The 14,410-nt window shown below is 44.0% G+C and overlaps 1 protein-coding gene across 1 annotated transcript; it reads right to left on the reverse strand.

Moving 5' to 3' along the window:
• Window positions 1–6,550: 6,550 nt before the first annotated feature.
• On the reverse strand, window positions 6,551–7,483 carry LOC111722497 (vomeronasal type-1 receptor 4-like). The gene has a single exon (XM_023508695.1). It carries the CDS (start codon window positions 7,481–7,483, stop codon window positions 6,551–6,553), a length of 933 nt encoding a protein of 310 aa, XP_023364463.1.
• Between the last annotated feature and the right edge of the window lie 6,927 nt (window positions 7,484–14,410).

The raw sequence follows: 14,410 nt of genomic DNA on the forward strand, positions 1-14,410 counted from the left end.
CAGCTAATCCTTGCAGGGGGTGCTGGAGTGATTTAAAATGTAGATTTTACTATTATTCAGGTACGGTAAGGCCAACAAATTAGGATATAACTGCCATTGAAAAAGGCAGTCTGTTACTCACAGTGCTCAAGAGGAGGACATGTGCCACTCCACACAGGGCCACATGGGGAAGTTCTAGGGCCAGTCAAAATGCAGAGTGGGTGAGAGGAAAGCATGGAGAGAAGCATGGATAGGATCCTGTATTGTGGTTTCCAAGGCAAAGTTAAGGCAGAGTAAGTAGGGCTTTCTCTAGTTGTCAGGTAGCTGGCCCTGCAATAATTAGGACAGGGGAATATTGCCACCTGGAGTGTAATCCCAGATAGAGGAGGATTTGGTGCATGGGTGCTGAATTGGTTGGTGAGTTGTTTTCTGTCTCTAAGAATGAGTCAGTCCTGCAAGGGTCAGTCAGATCCCAGATGCCAGAGCATTGAGAATACAGAGGATGAGAAGACACCATATAGGAGACCACAGAGGATCCCTCCAGGGGATCACAGTCCAGGGAGAGGTAGAACAAGATCAGCAAGGCCCTTATGTTCATGTTGCCACAAGGACATGCAGCATCAGAAGAGCTTTTCTAGGCAAAGTGGGTCTTGAAGAATGAGCAGGTGTTGTGGTCTGATAAAGGGTAAGAATTCTATAGGATCTACCCTAAGGAAACAGCAGGCAAGAAGGTAAGGAGAGGAATTCCCAGGGTCAGTGGTGAACCACATGGCTGAGCCTGAGGCAGCAGTGGGAAGTGGGAGGGTGTTGAAGAATGAGCTTAGCCAACTCAGGAAGCTGTCGTGACCAGCAGACAGGCAGGAAGCCTATGAGGTTAAGAGATAACATCAGAAAATGTTTAGGCATCTTCCACGGGATCCTAAATTTATGTCTGCAGCAGAGAATTCGTTATTGAGCCCCAATGGGGGGTGTATGTGTGTGAGTTTGCCCGCCTCAGGGACATTTGGAAATGTCTGTAGACATTTCTGGTTGTCATGACAGGGTAAAGAGGGGTTACTGGTATGTGGTGGATGGTGGCTAGTGACACCACACGATGTCCTATGAGGAGCAGGAGAGGTCTCCACAGTGAAGAATGTTCTTGCTCCAACGTCAATAATGCTGCTGTGTTATATATTTGCATGCTCGACATTGCAACATGGACATCAAATAGGATTTGCAAACATTTAGAAAAAGTTCCCTATCACCCCCACCTGTACCTCCCTCAGACTTGCCCATCTCAGCCAATGACATGTCCATTGTGAGAACCGCTCAGCTTAGAAACAGAGGAGGCCTTTGGGATATTTCTTTTCCTCACATTTTCCTCTCCTTCCTAAATTATCCTCCGGGAAGTCACATTTTTTCTTTTGATACAGTTCAATTACACAGAAAACAGATCACAATCCTCTCATAATTCACTCTTATCATACGACTCCTTTTATTACATCTGGAGTTAGTTGATTATCTCATTTTTTATTGGAATACATACCCTGATGCCAATGCTCAGCACACAATCTCGGTTCCAGTTCTTTGTTTCTTCTCTTCCACAGTGAGGAAAGCAAAACTGTAGCTCTATGTTTATCACTGACTTGATTTTCTTTTCATGTCATTTTAGAACATCTGTAGGGACTCTACCACAGAAACATTTTCAGGGACCCTTAATTTTATAAGTAGAGCTATTGTGTGGGTCATTATTCTCTGGGACTTGGAATTTTCATTTAGTATTAATCTGTCTGTCCCTGTTGTTGAATGTTGTTGTAGCTCAGTTATATTGACTGAGAAAACAACAGCCAATAGGTCAGACCTGTCCCACTGACTATTTTTGTATAGTCCGTGAAGTAAGTTTCTACATTTCTTAAATGGCATTTCATAACATGTGAAAATTACATGAAATTCAAACATCATTGTTCACAATACAGTTTTACTTATTTTTATTTTAGACAGGTGCTAGTCTGCCCCCCAGGCTGGGGCATAGTGGTGTCTTCACATCACACTGCAGCCTCAGTCTCCTGGGCTTAAGCAATCCTCCCATCCCTGGCTCCCCGAATAGAGCGCTGGCTAATTTTTCTTATACTTGCAGAGCTGGGGGTCTTGCCCAGGCTGGTCTCCAACACCTGGGCTCAAGATATCCTCCTGTGTAGTCCTCCCAGAGGGCTGGGGTTGCAGGCCTGAGCCACCGAGCTGGGGAGGACGTTATCATTAATTAACCCTGATGAAGACTCCTCACGCGTCAACACACCACACCCCAAGTCATGAATTCCTGTGGTGGCAGTTTCCAGAGAAGTTCGCAAGAACTGAAGCCTTGCCTTGAACTCTACTTCAATAACCCCCTACTGCAGAACTACAAGGATCCAACAGTCAGTTTGGTCTTGCTGCCCCGGCTGCGCCCCCTCTCGGGCTATTGCGCAGACTCAGTAGAAACTGGAAGGAAAAGGAATCCTTGATTCCAGGGAGTAGTGGTTAAGCTTGCAACTCCTCTGACAGAAGGCTCCAGGAACTTTCAGGGGAGTGTCCTGTTTGAAGGAGGCAAACCTGTACAGAAAATTGGCCCTTCTTTTGGCTTGTGGGCCCTAATGTTTTAGGGAGGAAGAAACATTTGCAACCAATGTTTTCCTATCCTTTTCCAAGCACAGCAAGGAGGCTTACACCTACCTAATTAGGCTGTGGGTAGCATTGCTTATGGTGAATAGCATTTCTGTGATTCCACCCACCCCATGACCTTGCAGCCAGCATAGACCCATCAGCAGGTCACACTAAGCTGATGATAGCCTTATGGCCTATCTGAAGTCTTGTCCATTTTGGAGGCATTCTGAGGTCTATAGAGCAAAGAACACTCTCCCTGAGCAAGGACGAAGGGATCTGGCAGGGCAGTATCTGAGAATTCCTCAGACAAAGGGGCCATCTAGAGAAGTGAAATTGGCTGCAGGAAAGTGCTCTGGGCCTGTCTCTGTGTATGGATATTGACCATAGAAGTTGATTGGCAGGGTGTTCACTGGGAATGGTTAAATAGGGCTTCTGGAATGCTCATTGCTTGATCTGAGTGGTATTACATCGTCCACACATGTGTGTTCCCATTGTACGTTAAACTGTTCTGTATGGTCTTATTTAACACGCTCTTCTGTTGTGGTATATTTTACAACGTGAATATTTTAACAATTGCACACACGTACTCCATGTTTACAGAGATGGGTTGGATGGCCCTATCCAAAAGAGAGTCTTATTACTGCTTATTTTTATCTCCCTTTCTCTAGCTCAAAACCATTTGGGTCTCAGTGTTCAGTTCAGCAGTTACAGACACTTCATGAAACCCAATAGCTCAAATTTCCCAATAGAGACAACTACATTTGGACAGCCTCAAGTTAACAGTGATTCAGGAGTTCATGTGAAATGGCACCAATCCTAACATTCATCATTTTGCTTATTTTACATACTGGAATTTGGGTGGGCAGCACTGTATTACTGTTTTTTCTTTCTTTCTTTTTTTTTTTTTTTTTGAAACAGAGTCTTATACTTTTGCCCTGGGCATAGTGCTGTTGTCTCATACCTGATAGCAAGCTCCAACTCAGGCTTAAGTGATACTCTTGCCTCAGTTTTCTATTTTTGGTAGAGATGGGGTCTCGCTTTTGCTCAGGCTGGTCTTGAACTGGTGAGCTCAAGCAATCCACCCACCTCAGCCTCCCAGAGTGGTAGGATTACTGGTGTGAGCTACCTTGCCCAACCTGTATTACTCTTTTCACACAGGCATTTGAGGATTTCAGTCCTCAGTTGGACCTATGTAGAGGGCAGTGGCTGTCTAGCTTCAATAACTGGTAAACACATGTGAGCTTATGCAGTAGAGCCTGCTTTTGGACTTGACCATATGATCTTTAGACATAATGAAGGCTCTGTTGCTGCTTTCTGTGATATCCCCAGCTTTGTGGACTTCTTGGTTTTAGGAAGTTTCATTGTGGTTTTCTTGCTTGAAAATTTCACTGAGGTCAGGTTTGTGCTTTTCATTTTGCTGGTGTTTCCCAGTGTCTGGACTTCATTCTTTCTCAGACACCTCACTCCCAAAGGATTGACATCATGAAGGTGCTTTGTTTGTATGATGATATCATTATTATTATAAGATTCAAGGTGAGGTACTTGGAGGTAGGGGGTTATGATGTCTGCAACTTACCTTCAAATAGTTCAGTCAGGGGCCAGGCAAGGTGGCTCATGCATGTAATCCTAGCACTCTGGGAGGCCGAGGTGGGTTGATATCCTGAGCTCACAGGATGGAGACCAGCCTGAGCCAGAGTAAGATCGCATCTCTAAAAATAGCTGCTCATTGTGGCAGGCACCTATAGTCCCAGCTATGTGAGATGCTGAGGCTGGAGAATCACTTAAGCCCAAGAATTTGAGGTTGCTGTGAGACAGCATGGCACTCTACCGAGGGCAACCAAGTAGACTCTATCTTAAAACAAACAAACAGTTCAGTCAAAGAAGTAAATTGCATAGAAGAGTGAGATGGGGAGATAGATGACAGGTAGAAGATATATAAATACAGAAAACATGGAAAACTTGAATCTATGTGATGTGTATAAGGGTGTCCACTAACTATTCTTTGAGTTTTTATATATGTCTGAAATTTTTCATGATAAATACATGAGAATACCAGATACAGTGTCTCATGCCTAAATCCCAGCACATTGGGACACTGAGGCAGGATGATTGTTGGAGGTCAGTAGCTCAAGACCAACCAACCTGGGCAGCATAGCAAGAGACCCTATATCATAAGTAACCGGCGTGGTATCCCTGAGTCTGTATTCCCATCTGCTTGGGAGGATGAAGCCCGAGTATCCCTTGGGCCCAGGACTTTGAGGCTGTGGTGAGCTGTGATGACATCACTGCACTCCAGCCAGTGTGACAGTGAAAGACCTTGTCTCAAGAAACACAAATGAAAAGAAGAATAAAAAACTTGGGGACAGCTGCTAGTGATTGATGTTGGATGTTATGTAACCGATTCTTGGGCTGCTTACTTTCTGTATAGCAGAAAGTTAGACAAGAAATAGGAGGCTCTGTCTCTCTCTCCAAAGCCTGTAGAGAACCTGATGAGGTGATGCTATTTGGAATTTGTTGGTCTTCTTAGATGTGTAGATTAATTTATCAAGTTTGGGAAATCTTTAGCCATTATTTCTTCAAATGATCTTTTTGTCCCTTATTCTGTTTCCTCTCCTTCTGGGATTTTCATGATGTATATGTTGGTGTGCTTGAGGGTATGCTATGGATTTCTCAGGGTCTGTTTACTTTATCTTTTAAAAATCTTTTTACTTTTTTCTGTTCCTGAAAACTAGTAATCCCTATTGATTTATCCTCACGTTTGCTCATTCTCTCTCTGCCAGCTCACATCTGCGGTTGTGCCCTGACTCTCTCTGTTGCTACTCCATGTTGGTAAGGCACCATTCTCACACTTTCCTTTAGTTCTTCTTACATGATTTATTTTAGTTCTTTGAGCATTTTTATAATATATTCTTTAAATTCTTTAAGTATTGAGTCTGATATATTGGCCCCCACAGGGACAGTGTCTGTTTGCTCCCTCTTGCTCCATGTATTGCTCCGTAGTATTTTCTCAATTCTTTATGTATCACAAGTTTTTGTTGAAGCCAGACATTTTAGATAATGTTGCTACTTTGGAAGTCAGATTCCCCCTCTCCCTAGAGGTCATTGTTGTTGCTGTTGTTACAGTCTGTGCAGTGGATTCCTGTACTAATTCTGTAAAGTCTGTATTCCTTGTGGTGTGGGGTCACTGAAGTCTGGTCCCTTAGCTAATGATCTGAGATTTCCCTAATTGTCTTGAGCCACTAAATCTTCACCCTTTTCTGTGTGTGTTAAGGCACCACTTCAATGCGCAAGCAGTTTGCGGTTCTTCCTTAGCCTTCTCTTCCTTCTGCAGGGCTTCAAAGTCAGCCAGAGATGAATCAATGGTGCCTTCTCAGGTCTTTCCTGGGCCCTGCATGTGTGTGTGACCTTCCAGATCCTCAGGAATAAATCAGAGAACTTAAAAGCCCCCTATGAACATTTTGATGTTCAGCTATCCCTTTAGAAATTCTGGCATAGGTGTTCTTTGATTCAAATGTACTGTGGCCTTAGGCAATGGCAAGGCTACACACAATGGAAGTTGATTGTTTTTGACTAGTGCCCTGGTAGGTCTTTTCCTTCAGATTGATCTGGGGGTTCCATCAAAGAATGACTCTGAATGGAGCAGACACTGAATGGAACTTATCATAGAGCTATAGGACAAGTCACAGAATAATATCACTCTAGGGATGGGGTTTCCCAAGGATTTCCAAGCTCCTATAGCACTGTGGTGCAAGCCTGGTTGTTGAACAGCTCTTGTTTTGAAGCTGTATTTTTTCAAAGCTGGTGCAGCGGTCAATGTCATACAAGTCTTTTTGGCATCAGTGTCTTACATGTGTGTCTTTTATGTTCTGGACACCCACACATCCTTGCTTGAATAAGTGAATAACCAGATTCATTGAAAAAAAAAGGAACACTGCTGTGTATGAGACCACTACTAATTTGGGAATGTTTTCCTCACCATGAAAGAGCAGAAACTTGGGGTTTGAGGATCTTGAAGGATTAGTACTAGGGGGCTTATGGTGGGATAACATGCTGCCAGAAAGGTGGTTGTATGATGTAGCCAGATGCGAGATTCATTAAAAACAGGATGATAAATGATAAAGATAGAATTGATGAAGTAAAAGAAAATGAAGGTGGTTGCCAGAAGCAGGATGGTCTGAGTGGCTTTTGCCTCAGGGGAGAATCTATGGGGGGTGCTGAGGGTGTGAATATGCCTCACTCTCTGGCGGTGACTGTGTAGAAGAAGGACCATGTAGACACTGGCCCCAGCCATGAGTCCTATGTACACAACATCTGGAATAGTGATTAGAATTGTATGAATTACAGCATAAAATGTTGTGTGGTTTTTAGAAGAAGAGCAGAGCACTAAATTATGGGTCTTAGTAGCACTGTGGCTATGCTGAAGGGCCCCTACACGAATAGGAACAAAGATGTTGATCAGCAGGTTGGAGATCCAGCAGAGAAAGCAGGAGAAGCCGACTTTCTTCAAAGCTGCATCTTTGAGCTTTATCCACCCCCAAGTTTTAGGGCTGATAGTGATGGCCTGAAAACTGCTCAAGTGGCAAGTAGTGCAGAGAGAAAGGCCCCGGGCTGTTCTGTGGAAATAAGTGACAAGTTTACACCCCATATTTCCCAGGGTGTGTGTCAATCCCCAGGTAAGTATCATCTGAGGGATCCCCTTGAAGAGAAGAAAGAAGACGTTGGCCACAGCCAGGTTGGTGAGGATCAGGTGTGTGGGCCTGGGTGTCTGGCCGGTGCAGGCTGTGGAGGTGTAGGTTAAGAGAAGAAAGGTGTTCCCCAGGACCCCAGTCCCAGTCTGGAGCATAAACAACAGCCTCAGGATCAAATCACCAGGAGTCATTGTCATGGGATCACGGAAGATGTTGTTCAGAACAGAGTTGATGGTCACAGAGTCAGAACTAAGAAAAATAGCACGAGTCCCAGATATGCTCCAATATTTCCAGTTCTAACATGGCCTCCTGGGCCCTCACTAACTCCTCTTTGTGAGGACAGTGATTACATTTACAGGGAGGGGACTTCATACTTGTGAGCTCAGAACTGCCACTCAGAGTGGCATGCTGCCTGAAACAGCGTGGCCTGTTTCATTTATTACACTCAGATGGCCATGCAGGAGGGGGTAGTGTTTAGTCTGTTTCCCAAATCCTGAGTGCACACGTCCAGGGCACCATCCACAGGCAATTCTTTATCTGTCATCTGAAGGTGTGTCTGAAACCCCCCCTGTTCCCAGAATAGGTTTTCAGTCCTTGCATATAGAAAGATCCGTTGACCTGCATCACTCTTCCTAATGGGTCAGAGGTTACAGTGGGAGACAAACATATAAAATATGATGGCAGAGAAAGGAAAATGATGCCACAGAAGGATACACAGGGTGGTGTGCAAACAGTTATCAGGGGTTGCAGCATTAGTGGCTCTATGGCAATACACAATAATTTTATTATTTTTTAAACTTAGTAATTTTTCTCCCCAATTATCTAATTAAGCTATATGTGTATCATAAGTAATAAAATAATACAAAGACATATAAGAAAAGAGTTAATCTATATCCCACCTCTCATTTATTCATCCTACCGAGATAACCGTACATCTGCAGTGTGGATTCTTTTTCAGTTTTCTTCATCTTCTTGCAAAATGTGTGTGTTTCAGCAATCACTAATTAACATAGTACTAAATTTGTTTAGAAATTTAAAGAATTCTTTCTCATAACTCTTGAGTCAAGGAAAACAATTATACTGCAAATGTGGCATTAAGAAGATACTATACCATGATTATGTGAGACATATACCAGGAATGCAGAGTTAGTTCAATATTGTAAAATCTTGAATAAGGTTTAGTATGGTGATAATAAGAAAATCCGTATGATTGTGTCCATTAATACTAAGAAAAGCTTTTGACGAAACTCAGCAGCTTGAATTCAAAAAAAGTTTTCAAAGTTATGGGAGCGTTAGCTGGGTGTTGAGGTGGGTGCCTGTAGTCCCACGTACATGGGATGCTGAGGCAAGGGAATCACTTAAGCCCAAGAGTTTGAGCTTGCTGTGAGCTGTGATGCCATAACACTCTACCTAGGGCAACATAGTGAAACTCTGTCTCGGCAAAAAACCAAAACCAAAAACAAAACTGGCTTGGCGCCTGTAGCACTGTGGTTACGGTGCCAGCCACAGACACCAAGGCTGGCGGGTTGGAACACAGCCTGGGCCAGCTAAACGAGAATGACAACTACAACAACAACAAAATAGCCAGGCATTGTGGCAGGCACCTGTAGTCCCAGCTACTTGGGAGGCTGAGGTAAGAGAATTGCTTAAGTCCGAGAGCTGGAGGTTGCTGTGAGCTATGACACCATGGCACTCTACCAAGGATGACAAAGTGAAACATCATCACAAACAAACAAACAAACTCCCCCAAACATAAAAGATGTGAAGTCTCCATCTTTTGTTATGGCTGCATAGTATTCCATAGTGTACATATACCACAATTTGTTAATCCATCATGGTACACAGTTATGATTTCATAAAAACAAACAAACAAAAAATAGTTATGGGAATGTGGGATACATATACACACACACATATATATATTTCCTTAGCTTGATAATGTATGTGTATTCTAGTACTTCACTTGTGCTTTGCTTTATACAAATGCAGAGGCCCACTGTTTCATTTAATAATTACTATTGTGCTGTAAGTATGAGTCAATGTGAGTAGCAAGAGGAAATAAATCAATATAAAAACTCAGAGACAACCCAATTATAGCCCAAGAATATGGGGAAAGGGGAGAGGGAGAGAAGGGGAGGGGGGAGGATAGATGGAGGGAGGGTGATTGGTGGGATCCCGTCTATGTTTCATGTTATAAGGGTGCATGTGAATCTTTCTAAATGAAGAATATAAATGTCTTTACACAATAACTAAGAAAACGACATGAAGTCTATGTTAACGAGTTTGATGAAAATGTTTCAAATTGTATATAAAAACAGCACACTGTACCCCATGACTGTATTAATGTACACAGCTATGATTTAATAAAATAAACCCTCAGAGACAATTAAGACTATTTGAAGAACATGATAATATAATAAGTGACCTCTAGAGAATCAGTGTTAAAAATTAACTAAATAAGTAGAAGAATTTAGGAAAGTAAGAAGGTATAAAATTAATATGCAAAATCAGTAGACTTTATATACCCAAATAATAATCAGTCCTATGGTGAAATCAAATACCCAATGTATAACACTAATCAAAAGATAATGTTTAGGAATAAAAGTAGGAAGAAACATAGAAAGTCTTGATGAGAAAAAGTCTTAAACACCTCAGGAGGACAGCAAAGTAGTCCTGGTCAATGGTGGACATTCCTCATTCCTGGCAAGGATATAAAAATATCATAAAGACATCAGTCCTCCATAAGTTAACATAAACATTTAAATATAACCCCCACAAGTGGATATAACCCCCACAATCTTTAATCTCTTTTAATTTGAATCCCCAAATTAAATGGAAAATAACCTGCAAAGTTAGGCAGAAAAGTGTGAAAGAAGATCTGTGAGCTGTGGAGCAGCTCCCCCAGGTACTAGAACATACTACAGAGTCTCCACATTCAAAGTGTTGCACCCGCACACACACAGACAAGCAGAGCAGAAACGTATCCATATTTTAAATGAAACCATCCATGTCAGTATTAGAAGAAAACATGGGTGAATTCCTCTATGACCCAAACGTGTGGAAAGGCTAAGTATGACTGAAAATCAAAGGGTAAGAAAATATTGATAAAGTTAACCACATGAAAGTGAAGAAAAAAGCTTTCATGGTCAAAACACTGTGAGCAAACACAGTTTCTGCTTCTGGTGTAGCCGAGCACATCCAATTGAACAGTTTTCCTGCAAATAATAGAGACTTTGTAGACGAAACATAAAACATGACTATCAGTTCACCAGAGTTCACCAGGGAGTGATCAGAAGCAGGCGATCCTGGAGGGAGGTTGGCACCGGGGAGACAAGGGTGAGTTCTCCACTTTTCAAAATGACTCTAATCCCGAGGGCAGCTGTGTTGGCACCCCTCAAAATGACTAAAGCCCAAATGGATCCCCATGGTCCCATTGGTTGAAAGAACCGAAGGAAAGAGTGGAGGACGAGTGCAGAGACAGCAAAGGGGAAAGTGGTGGGAAAAGAGGCTAAAAGGGAGACCATAAGTTTTAGGTGGGACATTTATCCACGTCTCTGACTGATGCCTGAACATGCGTGTGGCTGCCGAGCCACTCGTGGGGGCCTCAAGTCACTGGGCTGAGAATATGCAGTTTGAGTTTAGTCAGATTAACCGTCTGTTGAGAGAGCAACAGTCTATGTTCCCATGTTTCTGTCATGAGAGTGGAAGAGAATCCAGTCTATGGTGAATATTGTTCCCCCATGAGATGGTAACAATGGGATGGGAGAAGGCAAGTGTTTTACCCAAAGTCTCACCACTCACTAGCGGTGGGTGAGGAAGCTGCACCCTTAATCTAGGACCTGAGGGTCCTGCCTTAGCCACTCTTCTGCTAGAGAGGAATATTTTCTGTGATGCCACCCCAGGTGTCTGCTGGATTAGATTTCTCTCCCTAGGACCTTGCTTTTCTCTTTATGGAACAATTTTTAAACTGACACCAGGAAGAATCATGAGGAAAAAAATCAACCAACCAACCATGCAAGAACCTTGAGCACTGCAAGTACCACAGGACTGGACGTCAGTTAGAGATGAATATGAAAATGGAAATGGAATAGGATTGTGAGGGGCAGGTCGGGCACTGGTGTCAGGTGCAGTCTAAATGGAAGCTTCTGGCTGCATGTGCTGCAAAGCTCTGTGTATCTTGAAGGGGATGGTCTCACAGACAGTAATGAGGGAGAAGGATGGTACAGGGAGCGACAGAGGAGGAAGCATGATGAGAGGAGTGAGGAGGGAACAGTGGTCAGGAGGGTGGAAAAGCAGATAAGGGAAGGGCGGGTTGGAACAATGCTGCAAAGTTGTGTGTCTCTACCTCGATTCTCAATAGTGGCTCAAGGTCAATTCAGAGAGAAGACAAGCGGATACAGCTTCTTGCTGACTTTCTGTGTGTTGGACTTTAGTCTTGGGTACAGAAAACTTTGAATGTGTTAATACTGAATGTACAGTCTCAATATTCTTACCTTATTTTATGGGAATAGAAAACGAGGTTCTGATTTATATACCGTTCTGAAGAAGGGAAACTCAACTATACTATCAGGAAAAAGCTCAGTAGTAGCTTGGCGGTTGGGTGCATGGGGCGGGCGGGAAGGCTTCCTACAGGACACAGGGAATCTGCATGGACAACGGACAATGGAAATAGTCACTGATTTGATAATGACAATGGTTTCATGGGCACAGAAGTGTGCAAGAATTCTCACTTGTTCTTCATACCTCAGTAAAGCTGTATATAGAGTGGCAATGGGGGAAGACACAGAAAGTCCATAGGTTGTCTGAGCCTTGTCAGGGTCCCTCAGGTCCAGTGAAGGGCATGGCAGACCCCTGACTCGGTGACAGTGGCTCACTGAGCACAGACATCTGCAGCAGGGGCAGTCCCTGGTGCACGGGGTGTCGCCTGATGCTGTCTCTGTCTCTTTATACCCTCTTGAGACTGCACACACCGTGCGATTACTCAGACCACTCCTCAGAATCCACAAACATCACAGGAGGGAACAGGGAAATCATTTCAGTTACACAGAGACAGGCAACATTTGGTGACAGCGGCTGCCAGCTGCATGTCTGTCTTGCTCCAAAAAGATGTCCTATAGCCAGCCAGACCACTGAGATCACCTCTGTTAGAGGCTATGTGGGCAGTGTCACCTGTGTGATGGTCAGAGACACTCTTTCCCTACCCCTGGATCCTGGACTGAAAGCTAGGACCCAGTCAGGACTCTTGACCCCTCAGTGTGTAGGGGCAGAGGCAGGAATGTGACAAACTATTCCTGCATCCAAAGGCTGGATCTTTTGTGTGAGATTGAGCCTTTTACTGGGGAAAAAAGCAGGCAACGTCAAAAGTCCTTGATGAACCACATCCACACACTTTCTCAGGTGCCATCCAGGTTCTGAAACCTGCCTGTGAGAGTCATCCCAAGCAGAGCATGTATGTGTGACATGTGTGTGTGGGAATCAGGGACCACACACAGCCAAAGACCCTGAACATTTATCTTGAACTCTAAATACCAAAATGGCTCAACTTCTCGAGTCCAGTTGTCAGGAGTCCAGGTGGTGGACAGTGCCACTCTACAGGGAAAGATCAGGGGAGGGCACAGGACCCTCCATCCAAGGCTGGCTCGAGCCTCAGCAATGTCTGCCCCCTTGAAGCCGGGTACCCATGACCCACTCTCTGCCTGCTGTCTGGTCTCCATCCTCACACTCCCTATCTCTCCTTAGCTTGGAAGCAGCCCAGAGCTTAGGCGAAGCTGTGCTGAGGCCTGAGGGAAACCTCTGTCCTGCCCAGCTTCTCACCTGTCCTCTGAGGTCTGGGGTCTGAACCATTGGAAACACTCACCAAGGAAGATCTCATGGCTGGAAATGGCAGCAGGACCATGGCCATCAGTAGACACTGGCCATCTGGAGCCCAAGCAGGTATGGGTCTTGTGAGTCTCTGATTTCATCTCCCCCTGGAGCTGCAATTACCATGTTACCTGTGAGGCACATCTGAAGAAGTACAGTGGGCACTTGGGAAGAAGCTGTGAGTGTTTGTTCCAGGACAAGTCAGCAGGTCCCGGGGATTATTCAGACGTGAACTAATCAGCACCAGGTGCAGCTGGGAGGAAAAGTTTCCTGAGGTCACTGCAGTGAGCTCTGTGCCCAGAGGGGGGAAGAAGGTAGACAAGACCTTCTCAGCGCTTCCCTGGGATGGCCCCACCAGGGGATGCAAAGTGAATTCTAATTTCTAAGTTCTGTTCCCCCTCAGGCTCACAGTGATGCCATCTGTCATATTCATGCTCCACCCTGAGCTCAGGTTTTCACTGTTAAGGACACAACCTCTGCCCGGGGTCGGGGTGACCTAGATATTAGAACAGTGTGACATGATCCTATTCTCATATCCTTGCATGAGCCCTGGGAATTCCTACCAGTTCCACACACCCCTCAGGCCATTCCCAAATTTGTGTTTTGGAACTGTCCTGGGGACAAGGCCGCACAGACAACAAAAATGACTCCATTTGTCACTTCTGAAAGTGCTTCTACCCTAATTCTAAGTCCCTGCTCTGAGTAATGATGCAATTCCTCTAGACCCACTTCCCCTTTTGTTCCTGCTGCTGCCCAAGATAGTGGATTTTTTTTTTTTTGGTGTTTCTTTATATATTTTAGCTGTACTTACTCTTCTATTTTTTTTTTTTTTTGCATAAGTCAGTTTAGGTACTATTTACCCCCCTCCATAGAGTAAAATGGTAAGATTTTTGTTCTCACCCTATGTTTTCCTTAGCCCCATTTATCTCTAAATCTATTTAGTCCTATAATTTCTACATTGTCATTGTTTTCATGCTTATATTAGGGTCTATAATGCAAATTTCAATAATTACATGCTTATTTATGTCTATGGTTAACTGGATTCTATACTTAAGCTCAGTTCTGTTGCTCAGTTCTGTTGATGAACCTGCCTGTGAGAGTCATCCCATGCAGAGCATGTATGTGTGACACGTGTGTGTGGGAATCAGGGACCACACCCAGCCAAAGACTCTGAACATTTATCTTGAACTCTAAATACCAAAATGGCTCAACTTCTCGAGTCCAGTTGTCAGGAGTCCAGGTGGTAGACAGTGCCACTCTAC

Source organism: Otolemur garnettii, unplaced genomic scaffold (genome assembly GCF_000181295.1).
Source record: "Otolemur garnettii isolate 467f Iridium unplaced genomic scaffold, OtoGar3 scaffold00264, whole genome shotgun sequence".
Lineage (NCBI taxonomy): Eukaryota > Metazoa > Chordata > Mammalia > Primates > Galagidae > Otolemur > Otolemur garnettii.

Excerpts from the sequence above, each read along its gene's own strand:
- LOC111722497 (XM_023508695.1), bottom strand. The coding sequence starts at position 7,483 with ATGACAATGACTCCTGGTGATTTGATCCTGAGGCTGTTGTTTATGCTC.